The 12,615-nt window shown below is 43.6% G+C and overlaps 1 protein-coding gene and 1 long non-coding RNA gene across 2 annotated transcripts; one reads left to right on the top strand and one right to left on the bottom strand.

The window, feature by feature from the left end:
• Nucleotides 1-4,908: 4,908 nt before the first annotated feature.
• Nucleotides 4,909-5,972, bottom strand: LOC127912180 (uncharacterized). Its single transcript, XR_008081299.1, has 4 exons — nt 5,807-5,972; nt 5,587-5,751; nt 5,339-5,531; nt 4,909-5,008 (listed from the first exon to the last, which is right to left on the bottom strand). It is a non-coding gene; the product is annotated as an uncharacterized LOC127912180 (long non-coding RNA).
• A 447-nt stretch (nt 5,973-6,419) lies between these two features.
• LOC127912175 (tripartite motif-containing protein 16-like) lies at nt 6,420-11,956 on the top strand. The gene is made up of 6 exons (XM_052481076.1): nt 6,420-7,086; nt 7,499-7,594; nt 9,245-9,478; nt 10,194-10,353; nt 10,475-10,534; nt 10,766-11,956. The coding sequence occupies exons 1-6, from the start codon at nt 6,490-6,492 to the stop codon at nt 11,290-11,292; spliced, it is 1,674 nt and encodes a 557-aa protein (XP_052337036.1). The 5' UTR covers nt 6,420-6,489; the 3' UTR covers nt 11,293-11,956.
• The last annotated feature ends 659 nt before the right edge of the window (nt 11,957-12,615 follow it).

Below are 12,615 nucleotides of genomic sequence, written 5' to 3' on the forward strand. Positions count from 1 at the left end.
TAATGCTACTTCAGCTATGACGCTCAACACTGAACTATACCACTACACTAATGCTACTTCAGCTATGACGCTCAACACTGAACTATGACGCTACCACTACAACACTAATGCTACTTCAGCATGAACTCAACACTGAACTATATATACCACTACAACACTAATGCTACTTCAGCTATGACGCTCAACACTGAACTATATATACCACTACAACACTAATGCTACTTCAGCTATGACGCTCAACACTGAACTATATATACCACTACAACACTAATGCTACTTCAGCTATGACGCTCAACACTGAACTATATATACCACTACAACACTAATGCTACTTCAGCTATGACGCTCAACACTGAACTATATATACCACTACAACACTAATGCTACTTCAGCTATGACGCTCAACACTGAACTATATATACCACTACAACACTAATGCTACTTCAGCTATGACGCTCAACACTGAACTATATATACCACTACAACACTAATGCTACTTCAGCTATGACGCTCAACACTGAACTATACCACTACAACACTAATGCTACTTCAGCTATGACGCTCAACACTGAACTATATATACCACTACAACACTAATGCTACTTCAGCTATGACGCTCAACACTGAACTATATATACCACTACAACACTAATGCTACTTCAGCTATGACGCTCAACACTGAACTATATATACCACTACAACACTAATGCTACTTCAGCTATGACGCTCAACACTGAACTATATACCACTACAACACTAATGCTACTTCAGCTATGACGCTCAACACTGAACTATATATACCACTACAACACTAATGCTACTTCAGCTATGACGCTCAACACTGAACTATATATACCACTACAACACTAATGCTACTTCAGCTATGAAGCTCAACACTGAACTATACCACTACAACAATAATGCTACTTCAGCTATGACGCTCAACACTGAACTATACCACTACAACACTAATGCTACTTCAGCTATGACGCTCAACACTGAACTATACCACTACAACACTAATGCTACTTCAGCTATGACGCTCAACACTGAACTATACCACTACAACACTAATGCTACTTCAGCTATGACGCTCAACACTGAACTATACCACTACAACAATCTTCAGCTATGACGCTCAACACTGAACTATACATTTACATTTACAACTATACCACTACAACAATCTCCATGAGCGGCATGGGTGTCAGTTATGAAAAAAATAATAATAATATAACATTATTATCATAATGTAAAACACTTTAAAGGAGCTCTAATTCAAACATGCAAGGATATATATATATATATATATATATATATATATATATATATATATATATATATATATATATATGATACGATTACCCACTTTAAAACTGTTGCTGCAAAATCACTTCTCAATGTGTGTACATTTCAAGCTTTCAACAACAATAATAATTTTACATTATGATAATAATGTTATATTATTTTTATAATAATACATATCTGCAAACCAAATGTATTTCTGAAAACCCTTTTTGCATCTTCAATAGTTGTAGATGTTCCAACGTTCGTAGACCTTTCATACAAAAATACCTAATACTGTCTGTTTCATCGGTTCCTCCGATGTCGTTCAGAGTGCCTGAAATGGACACAATGCCAAGGGACCTTGTTTCTAACACACACACCCACACACATTCCTTGTTTCTAACACACACACACACACACACACACACACATATATTCAGGTCTTAAAAATGGCTTGTTCTGGACATTTATAATGCCTAGGCCCCAGATCCATAACCCTGGACATTCCTGCTTCATAGATAACAACCATAAGGCAGATAAAGCTGGGGGTGGGAAGCATGACATATAGATATAAAATAACAAACACATGACCACACGAACAGGGGGGCCGGGGCGGGGGCACATATTTAAACATGCGCGCGTCATCATGACGTAGGGGTAGTCCGGGGTATACCCCATGGAAGTGACTCTCAGAGCCATTAGATCCTTTCGTCCCCAGACTTGTTCTTCCAACGCATATCTGGGCAGCCTTGAAGCACTCAGGACGCGTTCCATTTGACACAAAGCTAGCCTTATTTTAAGCCATTCTCGCATCCTTAGCGCTGGAGAAAAACTCTCGGGTTCTGCACTATAAAAGGGTTGGGACACGCTGTCTGTGAATATCTTAACCGTAGATCCCTCCGGTTTGAATATGTACGAAATATGTCCCTCGCTTGTACACAAAAATCCGTTAAAACATTCAGGAGCCTCAAACAAAATATCCTCCAAGCTTTTGGCGTTGGGTTCATGACATGAGCTACAGAGCACTCCGAGAATTCCCCTTGTAGACATATTTTAGATGTTTAATATTCAGGTCTTAAAAAATGGCTTGTTCTGGGACATCTATAAAGCCTAGGCCCCAGATACATAAGCCTGGACATTCCTGCTTCATAGATAACAACCATAAGGGAGATAAAAACTGGGTGTACGGGCCCAAAAGTTCAAACACTCAAACAACACCCTCCCCAGTTCAACCAGCCCCCCTAGACATCAAACAACAGGCCTACTTCAAAGCATAACATAAAGCTACAAAATAACACACACCCTCTAACACGTGAACACAGGAACAGGGGGGGGCGGGCGGAGGCCCATATTCAGACATGTACACGTCATCATGACATAAGGTCAGCAATCAATCATTTTGACACATGCCGTATCCTATCTCTCTCTATAGAGAACCCCTGAGAGAGAGAGAGAGAGAGAGAGAGAGCTGTACTCACTCCCTATGTGTCTGTGTGCACCCAGGAAGACCTCAGCCTCCAGACCCAGACTGTAGACCGTCACATGAAGCACCCAGAGACACAGGTCCTTACAGCCTCCAGACCCAGACTGTAGACCATCACATGAAGCATTCAGAGACACAGGTCCTTACAGCCTCCAGACCCAGACTGTAGACCATCACATGAAGCACTCAGAGACACAGGTCCTTACAGCCTCCAGACCCAGACTGTAGACCATCACATGAAGCATCCAGAGACACAGGTCCTTACAGAGCAGGAAGAAACACGACTGGATCTCACAGGATCCATTCACTCCTTCCCATATCCCCCTTATGGGGTTTATCACAGTCATAAATACCTCTTCCCCCCTTTTTCCTCTCTCTACTCTACTGATGTTACATTTGCAAAACCCTTGGTTAACATAGAGATTCTGGGAACATCAGAAGGTGGAGGGAAATGAACTATATTCTGGTAATCCGAACAATTGAACATATGCGGTGGTACTTAATGAATATGATGTCAGTTCGGTTGTCATCTGAGACATTCTCATCAATGATGACAAACTCTACAGTGGAAAGTCTACACATCAGAGTTATCGGATTCACATGGAATTAATGTTCAATTTAAATATTAAATTATTTGTGATGGGATGAAATGTTATTTTAGCTTCTAAAATGTGATATTTGGGTTTTCATAAGAATAGGGCTGCTCAATCAGTGAACCATCCTGTGGATGGGCTATACAACTTTTCAAACACACCCTCCTCTCCCTTCCTATATAAGCCCTTGACGACTATATAACCTCCTGTTCCAAAGATGTGAGGACGACGGTCCTATGTCAGAATGGTTCAGATAATAACTACAGAACGAAGCCAACATCAGCGTGAGCTTTGGTTGCAAATGGTATGAACTTTGAACTCTTATTCACTACAGAAGTGATACCTCCTAGCCGTTGAGTTAGCAACAGTAGCAGCAAACGCAGGTTAGGAAGGAACAGAGAGTATCCCGTCTACCACACAACGACATTACTACAACGTATTTCATTTACCAGCAGAGACATTCTTCAAAGGACACAGGACTCGGTTGGGCAACACGGTCTTCCATCTACCACCAACCTACCGAAGCGCAGCTCAGAGTAAATATTTATTGCATTTCCCTTTTCCAAATGGGCGGGAATTTAGAATGGATCAGATTCTGTATTTACGATAGCACAGCTTCTCCCTTTGTCCCTCAGTCTTCCCGCTCTTTCACTCAAACCCAGCCCCCCTCTCTTTGTGTAACCAGCTGTCATATCTGTTCCGCCCACTAGGGACGCTTTCCTTTATGACCTAATATGTAATCAAGATGATGATTCATTGTGTGTATATGTGTGATAAGTTAGGTATTTAGTAAATAAATAAATAAACCCAATTTTGTATTGCTGATTCAAATTGTTAGCCAGGGTTCGTGCAGATAACCAAGAATTTACAACTTTCAGATGAGACTGAATTAAGATGAAGATTGATATTGACTGCTATTGATGTCAAATATTACTAGGTCTTTATTACTAGAGTTTATTCGGAAGATAACTGCTCTATAAATATTATTTTGTGGTGCCCGACTCTCTAGTTAATTACATTTACATGATTAGTTCAATCAAGTAATATTAATTACGGAGAAATCATGTTATAGAATAGCATGTCATATCACTTAATCCGGCAGCCTAAGACACGACAAGTTGTTTAAGGACAGTGACATCAGAGCAATATACAATAAAGGATATAAAAGATGACATGTTTAGAGGGGTTGAACTCTGTATATGGCTCAGAGGGAGGTCAATCACTTTGTACCTTGACCTTAACACTGATAGCAGCAACAACAACCACAGCAGAGAAGTTGGCTGTCGACAGACAGACAGACAGACAGACAGACAGACAGACAGACAGACAGACAGACAGACAGACAGACAGACAGACAGTTTACTATGACTGGATGAAGGGATGCAGTGTTGAATGCTTCCTTTAGGTCTCCTGGTCTCTTGGGATTTAAAGAGGTTTCACCTAGTCAGCTCAGGGATTCAAACCAGCGACCTTTCAGTTACTGTCCCTAAACCACAAGGGAACATAGACAGACAGTCTCTAAACCACTAGGATACCTGTCACTTTGACAGTGTGTCTCTGTACCTCTCAGTCTCTAAACCACTAGGATACCTGTCACCTTGACAGTGTGTCTCTCTACCTCTCAGTCTCTAAACCACTAGGATACCTGTCACCTTGACAGTGTGTCTCTATACCTCTGTCTCTAAACCACTAGGATACCTGTCACCTTGACAGTGTGTCTCTGTACCTCTCAGTCTCTAAACCACTAGGATACCTGTCACCTTGACAGTGTGTCTTTGTACCTCTCAGTCTCTAAACCACTAGGATACCTGTCACCTTGACAGTGTGTCTCTGTACCTCTCAGTCTCTAAACCACTAGGATACCTGTCACCTTGACAGTGTGTCTCTAGGATACCTCTCAGTCTCTAAACCACTAAGATACCTGTCACCTTGACAGTGTGTCTCTATACCTCTCAGTCTCTAAACCACTAGATACCTGTCACCTTGACAGTGTGTCTCTATACCTCTCAGTCTCTAAACCACTAGGATACCTGTCACCTTGACAGTGTGTCTCTATACCTCTCAGTCTCTAAACCACTAGGATACCTGTCACCTTGACAGTGTGTCTCTGTACCTCTCAGTCTCTAAACCACTAGGATACCTGTCACCTTGACAGTGTGTCTCTATACCTCTCAGTCTCTAAACCACTAGGATACCTGTCACCTTGACAGTGTGTCTCTCTACCTCTCAGTCTCTAAACCACTAGGATACCTGTCACCTTGACAGTGTGTCTCTCTACCTCTCAGTCTCTAAACCACTAAGATACCTGTCACCTTGACAGTGTGTCTCTATACCTCTCAGTCTCTAAACCACTAGGATACCTGTCACCTTGACAGTGTGTCTCTGTACCTCTCAGTCTCTAAACCACTAGGATACCTGTCACCTTGACAGCGTGTCTCTATACCTCTCAGTCTCTAAACCACTAGGATACCTGTCACCTTGACAGTGTGTCTCTATACCTCTCAGTCTCTAAACCACTAGGATACCTGTCACCTTGACAGTGTGTCTCTATACCTCTCAGTCTCTAAACCACTAGGATACCTGTCACCTTGACAGTGTGTCTCTGTACCTCTCAGTCTCTGAAGACACCCAGCCACGGTTAGGATTATTAGAGAAGCATTTCTTGCTGAAAGACAGTTTAATTTCATCTGGTTTCAGAAATAATGTATTGTATATGTCCATAACCCCGTCCACCTATAAGATGTGGGGGATCTGTATGACTAAGAAGAGACACAAAGAACTCTGACTTTAAAACGTCTTCTCTTTTTAGTCCTAGATATGTCTAGGGTTACTGCTGAATATAGTACCTCTAACCCTGACCCTAGACCTGTCAGTAATGACCACACTGTAATGTAAAATATTACCTCATTCTCAATGATCAGTCAATACATACAGTATTCAGTAGACTTCTACCTCTCTGCACTCCTCCTTCTCTCGTTCTCTCCCTCCAACTCCTCCCTCCCTCTAACCCCTCCCCTCTGGCAGAACTAGGAAGTCCCTCCCCCTCGCACAAAATATTTTCTGAGGAAACAAAACTGATCTGAGTCTCTGTGTCGTCTGTCTGTGTGAGAGTGAACAACCGTCCAAATGGCTCAACAGGGAGTTCTGCTGGACCAGGACCAGTTCTGTTGTTCTGTCTGTCTGGATCTACTGAAGGAGCCGGTCACTACTGCATGTGGACACAATTACTGTAGAATCTGTATTGAGGGCTGCTGGGATCAGGATGTTCTGAAAGGGGTCTATAGCTGTCCTCAGTGCAGAGAGACCTTCACTCCAAGGCCTAATCTGAGGAAAAATAACATGTTGGCTGAGATGGTGGAGAAACTGAAGAAGACAGGACTCCAGGCTGCTCCCCCTCCTGCTCTGTGCTATGCTGGACCTGGAGATGTGGTGTGTGATGTCTGCACTGGGACCAGAAAGCAGAAAGCCCTCATGTCCTGTCTGGTGTGTCTGGCCTCTTACTGTGAGACTCACCTCCAACCTCACTATGAATCTCCTGCTTTGAAGAAGCACAAGCTGGTCAAAGCCACCGCACAACTACAGGAGAAGATCTGCTCTCATCATGACAAACTGCTGGAGGTTTACTGTCGTACCGATCAGCAGTGTATCTGTCTGCTGTGTACAATGGATGAACATAAAGGCCATGATACAGTGTCAGCTGCAGCAGAGAGGACTGAGAAACAGGTAAGACCAGAACAACTTGTTGGTGACTGTCTGATAAACAAAGAATTAAAGATACAGTAGGAACTCAATCTGTTTGAAAATGAGATCATTCAAATGAAATGGATCCACACATATGAACACAAACCTTGAGTATATTGAGTTTGTTACAAATGTATCACCATTTTCTAACGTCAAACACTATTATCATTCTGAATGGCCTTTTATGAGTCCAAAGTTCAGTCTCAACCCCTTGATACACGTAGGCCTACCATAAAAACTATAATCATTCACATAGCAACATAATATAATATTGTAAAGGGACTTCCTCAGGATTGTAGACCTTCCTCTCTATGGGTCCTATGTCAAATTACCATACTATTGATCTACTGGACTAATAAAGCTTGATAGCTCATTGAAGAGTGATTCTCCACAGAGGCAGCTGGGGATGAGTCAGCAGAAGGTCCAGCAGAGATTCCAGGAGAGAGAAAAGAGGCTGAAGGAGCTCCAACAGACTGTGAAGTCTTTCAAGGTGAGTATTGTTGACCAGAGGAGACACACCATTTCACTTCTCTCCTCCAATCAGAGAGAGAGAGAGAGGGGCCCCTATCCAATCCCACTGACCCCACTGTTGGGAACAGGCTGTCTGGACCCCTTTCAGAGAATAGACTGGTTCATGTAACCAACTGGGCTGCCTCATCACATAACCATGAGTAACCATGACTGACTCATGTCCCCTATACATTAAAATGGAACTGTCTCTCTCTCAATTGAATTAAATTCATAGGGCTTTATTGGCATGGAAATATATGTTTACATTGCCAAAGCAAGTCAAATAGACAATAAACAAAAGTGAAATATACAATCAGAAATGAACAGTAAACATTACACTTGAAAGGGATTTGGGGGATGGGGGAGGGTCTATTAGAAGTTAGTAGGTCTCTCTTTTATTTTCTCAGAAGTACTGAGTTAGGTAGGAGGATTTAGAGGTGTAAACCGTGATTGAACACACTCCAGCACAGTAGGTGGCGCCATGCACCTTTAACGTTGGTTTGAGGACCTCCATTATATCATAGAAGAAGAAGTTGGTCTGTGAGGGTTTTGTTGTTCCTGAGGAGAGCTACTATTCTTTTCTCTTTTGGTTTTCAAGTATTTTCTGAATTTATTAAAGCCAAAGCTAAAGCTTCCCTAAACAATTCAATATATCAGTCAATATATTTTCTCTGTGATTTATTTTCTCTCCGTCAACCGTTCCATCGCATCTTAACCGTCTTACCGGGCGGGCACTAGGACCCGGGGGAGGCTGCTGCTGCAGAGGCTGCTGCACCGCTCGTGACTGTCAGTCCTCCTTGTAGCAGTGTAACAGACGTTTGATTATTTGGAAATTGGAAAAAATCTTTGTTTATCTTTGTCAAACATGAGATGACACAAACAAGCAGAGACAGTTTTGTGGCAAAGATACCAGGAAACTATCAATCAAAGATATGCAAGTGGTCTGTCCAGGAGGGAGGAGAGTAGAGCAGGACCAAGAGGTGTTCTGTACCTGTCTGTCCAGGAGGGAGGAGAGTAGAGCAGGGCCAAGGTGTTCTGTACCTGTCTGTCCAGGAGGGAGGAGAGTAGAGCAGGACCAAGACGTGTTCTGTACCTGTCTGTCCAGGAGGGAGGAGAGTAGAGCAGGACCAAGAGGTGTTCTGTACCTGTCTGTCCAGGAGGGAGGAGAGGAGAGTGGACCAGAGAGGTGTTCTGTACCTGTCTGTCCAGGAGGGAGGAGAGTAGAGCAGGACCAAGAGGTGTTCTGTACCTGTCTGTCCAGGAGGGAGGAGAGTAGAGCAGGACCAAGAGGTGTTCTGTACCTGTCTGTCCAGGAGGGAGGAGAGTAGAGCAGGACCAAGAGGTGTTCTGTACCTGTCTGTCCAGGAGGGAGGAGAGTAGAGCAGGACCAAGAGGTGTTCTGTACCTGTCTGGTGGACCTGGAGAGCAGGGTGGCAGAGGTCTGACTCAATGAGGTGTAGAGAGACCACTGAACCTACTGTCTCTCTCTGTCTTCTCTCTCTCTCTCTCTCTCTCTGTCTCTCTGTCTCTCTCTGTGTCTCTGTGTATCTCTGTCTCTCTCTCTCTCTCTCTCTCTCTCTCTCTCTCTCTCTCTCTCTCTCTCTCTCTCTCTCTCTCTCTCTCTCTCCAGTGCTCTGCACAGTCAGCAGTGGAGGACAGTGATCAGATCTTTACTGAGCTGATCCGCTCCATTGAGAGAAGGAGCTCTGAGGTGAAGGAGCTGATCAGAGCCCAAGAGAAGGCTCAAGTGAGTCAAGCTGAAGGACTCCTGGAGCAACTGAAGCAGGAGATAGCTGAGCTGAGGAAGAGAAGCACTGAGCTGGAGCAGCTCTCACACACAGAGGATCACATCCATTTCCTCCAGGTAACTAAACTGTCTTGTTACATGTGATATGAAATTAACTTCATGTGAAACTATTCATCTCAATCATTATGTTGCCCTGTCTGTCTCTCTGTCCCTCTTTCCTTGTCTCTCTGTCTGTCCGTCATTCCCTCTCTCTCTCTCTCTCTGTCCGTCCATCTCTCTCTGTCCGTCCGTCTCTCTCTCTGTCCGTCTCTCTGTCCGTCCGTCTCTCTCTCTGTCCGTCTCTCTCTCTGTCCGTCCCTCTCTTTGTCCGTCCCTCTCTCTCTCTGTCCGTCCGTCTCTCTCTATCCGCCCCCTCTCTCTCTATCCGCCCCTCTCTCTCTGTCCGTCCCTCTCTCTGTCCGCCCCACCTTCTCTCTGTCTGTCTGTCCCCTCTCTCTCTCTGTCCGTCCCCTCTCTCTCTCTCTCTCTCTCTCTCTCTCTGTCCCTCTCTCTCTCTCTGTCCCTCTCTCTCTCTCTCTGTCCCTCCTCTCTCTCTCTCTGTCCCTCCTCTCTCTCTCCAGAGGTATCAGTCTCTCTCTCTCTCTCCAGTTATCAGTCTCTCTCTCTCTTTCCAGAGTTATCAGTCTCTCTCTCTCTCTCCAGAGTTATCAGTCTCTCTCTCTCTCTCTCTCTCTGTCTCTGTCTCTGTCTCTCTCTGTCTCTCTCTCTCTCTCTCTGTCTCTCTCCAGAGTTATCAGTCTCTCTCTCTCTCTCTCTCTCTCTCTCTCTTCAGAGTTATCAGTCTCTCTCCAGTATCAGTGTATCTTCAGACTTACCCAGCATCGTTGTCCGTCCTCTTCAGTACTTTGGAGATGTGAGTAAGACTGTGTCTGAACTGAGAGAGAAACTAGAAGACTTCCTTAAAGGAGAATGGACCAAGATCTCCACTACAGGTGTGTTGAAAACAATAAGAACATCAACTTTAGACCATTGAAAGTTCCTAGTCATATACATGTGGAATATGGTCTGATGATAACATTCCCTCTCTCTGTCAATGTGTTTGTGTGTCTGTAGTGAATATAGTGGGTGTTGTACTGCCTCCAGAGCCCAAGACCAGAGAACAGTTGTTACAATGTGAGTCTCTTTATTGTGAAGTAACTAACAGTCTCTTTTTACTGACACTCCTAACAACCCCTCTAGAAATATATAGTAATAGTAGATCTAATCAAAGACTGGGTATCTATCTGACTCCTCATATTTCTCTGATTTGATCTCTGCTGTGCTCTAATCAAAGACAGGGTAGATACAGTATCTGACTTAACTTATTGTTCTGACTCCCCTCATTGGTCTCTGCTCTTCTCCCAGATTCCTGTCAGCTCACACTGGACCCAAACACAGCACACACACACCTCTCTCTGTCTGAAGGGAACAGAAAGGTGACCTACACACGCCAAGTCCAACCATATCCTGACCATCCAGACAGATTCACCAACTACAGGCAGGTTCTGTGTAGAGAGGGTCTGTCTGGACGCTGTTACTGGGAGGTGAAGAGGACTGGTGATGTTATTGTTATAGCAGTCTCATATAAAGACATCAGCAGAACAGAGAGAGGGACAGATGGTGTATTTGGAAACAATAACAAGTCCTGGAGTTTATATTACAATAGTGGTGAATATTGTTTCAGAAACAATAATGTTGTGACTAAAGTATCAGGCCCTCAGTCCTCCAGAGTAGGAGTGTACCTGGATCACAAGGCAGGTACTCTGTCCTTCTACAGTGTCTCTGACACAATGACCCTCCTTCACAGAGTCCAGACCACATTCACTCAGCCCCTCTATCCTGGGTTTGGTCTCTATGATTATAATGGTACTGCTGAGCTGGTTAAACTGTAAACTGATTTGTTATTAATTAAAATTGAATACAATGTTTTAATCTTGTACATTTCCATGAATCATGATGTCTGGTGTTGATGTATATTGGTTGTCATTCAGAACCATTGATATGTTTTCTCAGTTGGTTCTCTGTCTCTATGTAATTCTCCCCAGTATCATTGATCAGCTTGTTGGCTCGGTCCTAATTGATGTGTTCTCTGTCACCTGGAGCTGCATGGAAAATGGTCCAGGAACTAAAGGACAATTCAGGACTAGTCAGCCCACTACAAGCTGGTATCACTTACTTTCTACTCAACTATATGGTCTGGTTTCCCAGACACAGATTAATCCTAGTCCTGGACTAAACAGTATGTTCAATGTAGATGTCCAGGAAACCGGCCCTAAATGTGTCATCTTTCATCCTCCCATACTGCTCAGTCCAGCAACATTAAACCTGTCCAGCAGGTGGTGCTGTTGACCAAACAATAAAACCAGCAGATATCTTGACTTGCCACTCAGTATATCAGTAATGTTCAGAATAGTACTTTAATATCATTGGAGATTGATGGTCTTTTTAATCCACTATCCAGAGTCAGGAACAGATGAAGTTAGGTCTGCTACTGTTCAGTGATTAAATATGATTTATGGTGATGGGAAATAATAAACACTCAACTTCATCTAGTAATAGTTTTCCTTTGTTATTTATTCCAAGGTGTGTCTTTAACTTGTAAATGTATTGTGTGGAGGTGAGCTAGTGGTGTGGCTGATAGAATAGAATGAAAAGGGAGGAGAGGAGTGAAGGGCTGTTCTAGAAACCAGATGAGGAAGAGGAAGATGTTCAGGGAATTACTGTCTCTGTTCCAAATGGTTCCCTATTCCCTACGTAGTGCACTACGGTGCTTCTGACCAGGTCTAAAGTAGTGTTCTACGTAGGGAATAGGGCATAGATTTATTACAATATCATGCTTTAGTGTTTGGCACAAAAATATATTAGATCTCCACCCCCCCCCACTTCCTGTCTGTCATCCCCCAGTTCTGTTAAGACTTCCTCTCATTGAACTGGGCCTCATTCTAAATGGTCACTTTGTATTGATAGTCCATACTGGTCTTTACTATGGTTCTACATACAGTATTTGTATTGATAGTCCATACTGGGCTTTACTATGGTTCTACATACAGTATCTGGACCTGAAAGAGACTGCAGTGTGCTCCAGTCTCCAGCAGGGGGCAGTAAAACCATATGGACCTGAAAGGGAATGCAGTGTGCTCCAGTCTCCAGCAGGGGGCAGTAAAATCCTATGGACATGAAAGGGACTGCAGTGTGCTCCAGTCTCCTGCAGGGGG

This window comes from Oncorhynchus keta, chromosome 26, assembly GCF_023373465.1.
Source record: "Oncorhynchus keta strain PuntledgeMale-10-30-2019 chromosome 26, Oket_V2, whole genome shotgun sequence".
In the NCBI taxonomy this organism is placed as follows: Eukaryota; Metazoa; Chordata; class Actinopteri; order Salmoniformes; family Salmonidae; genus Oncorhynchus; species Oncorhynchus keta.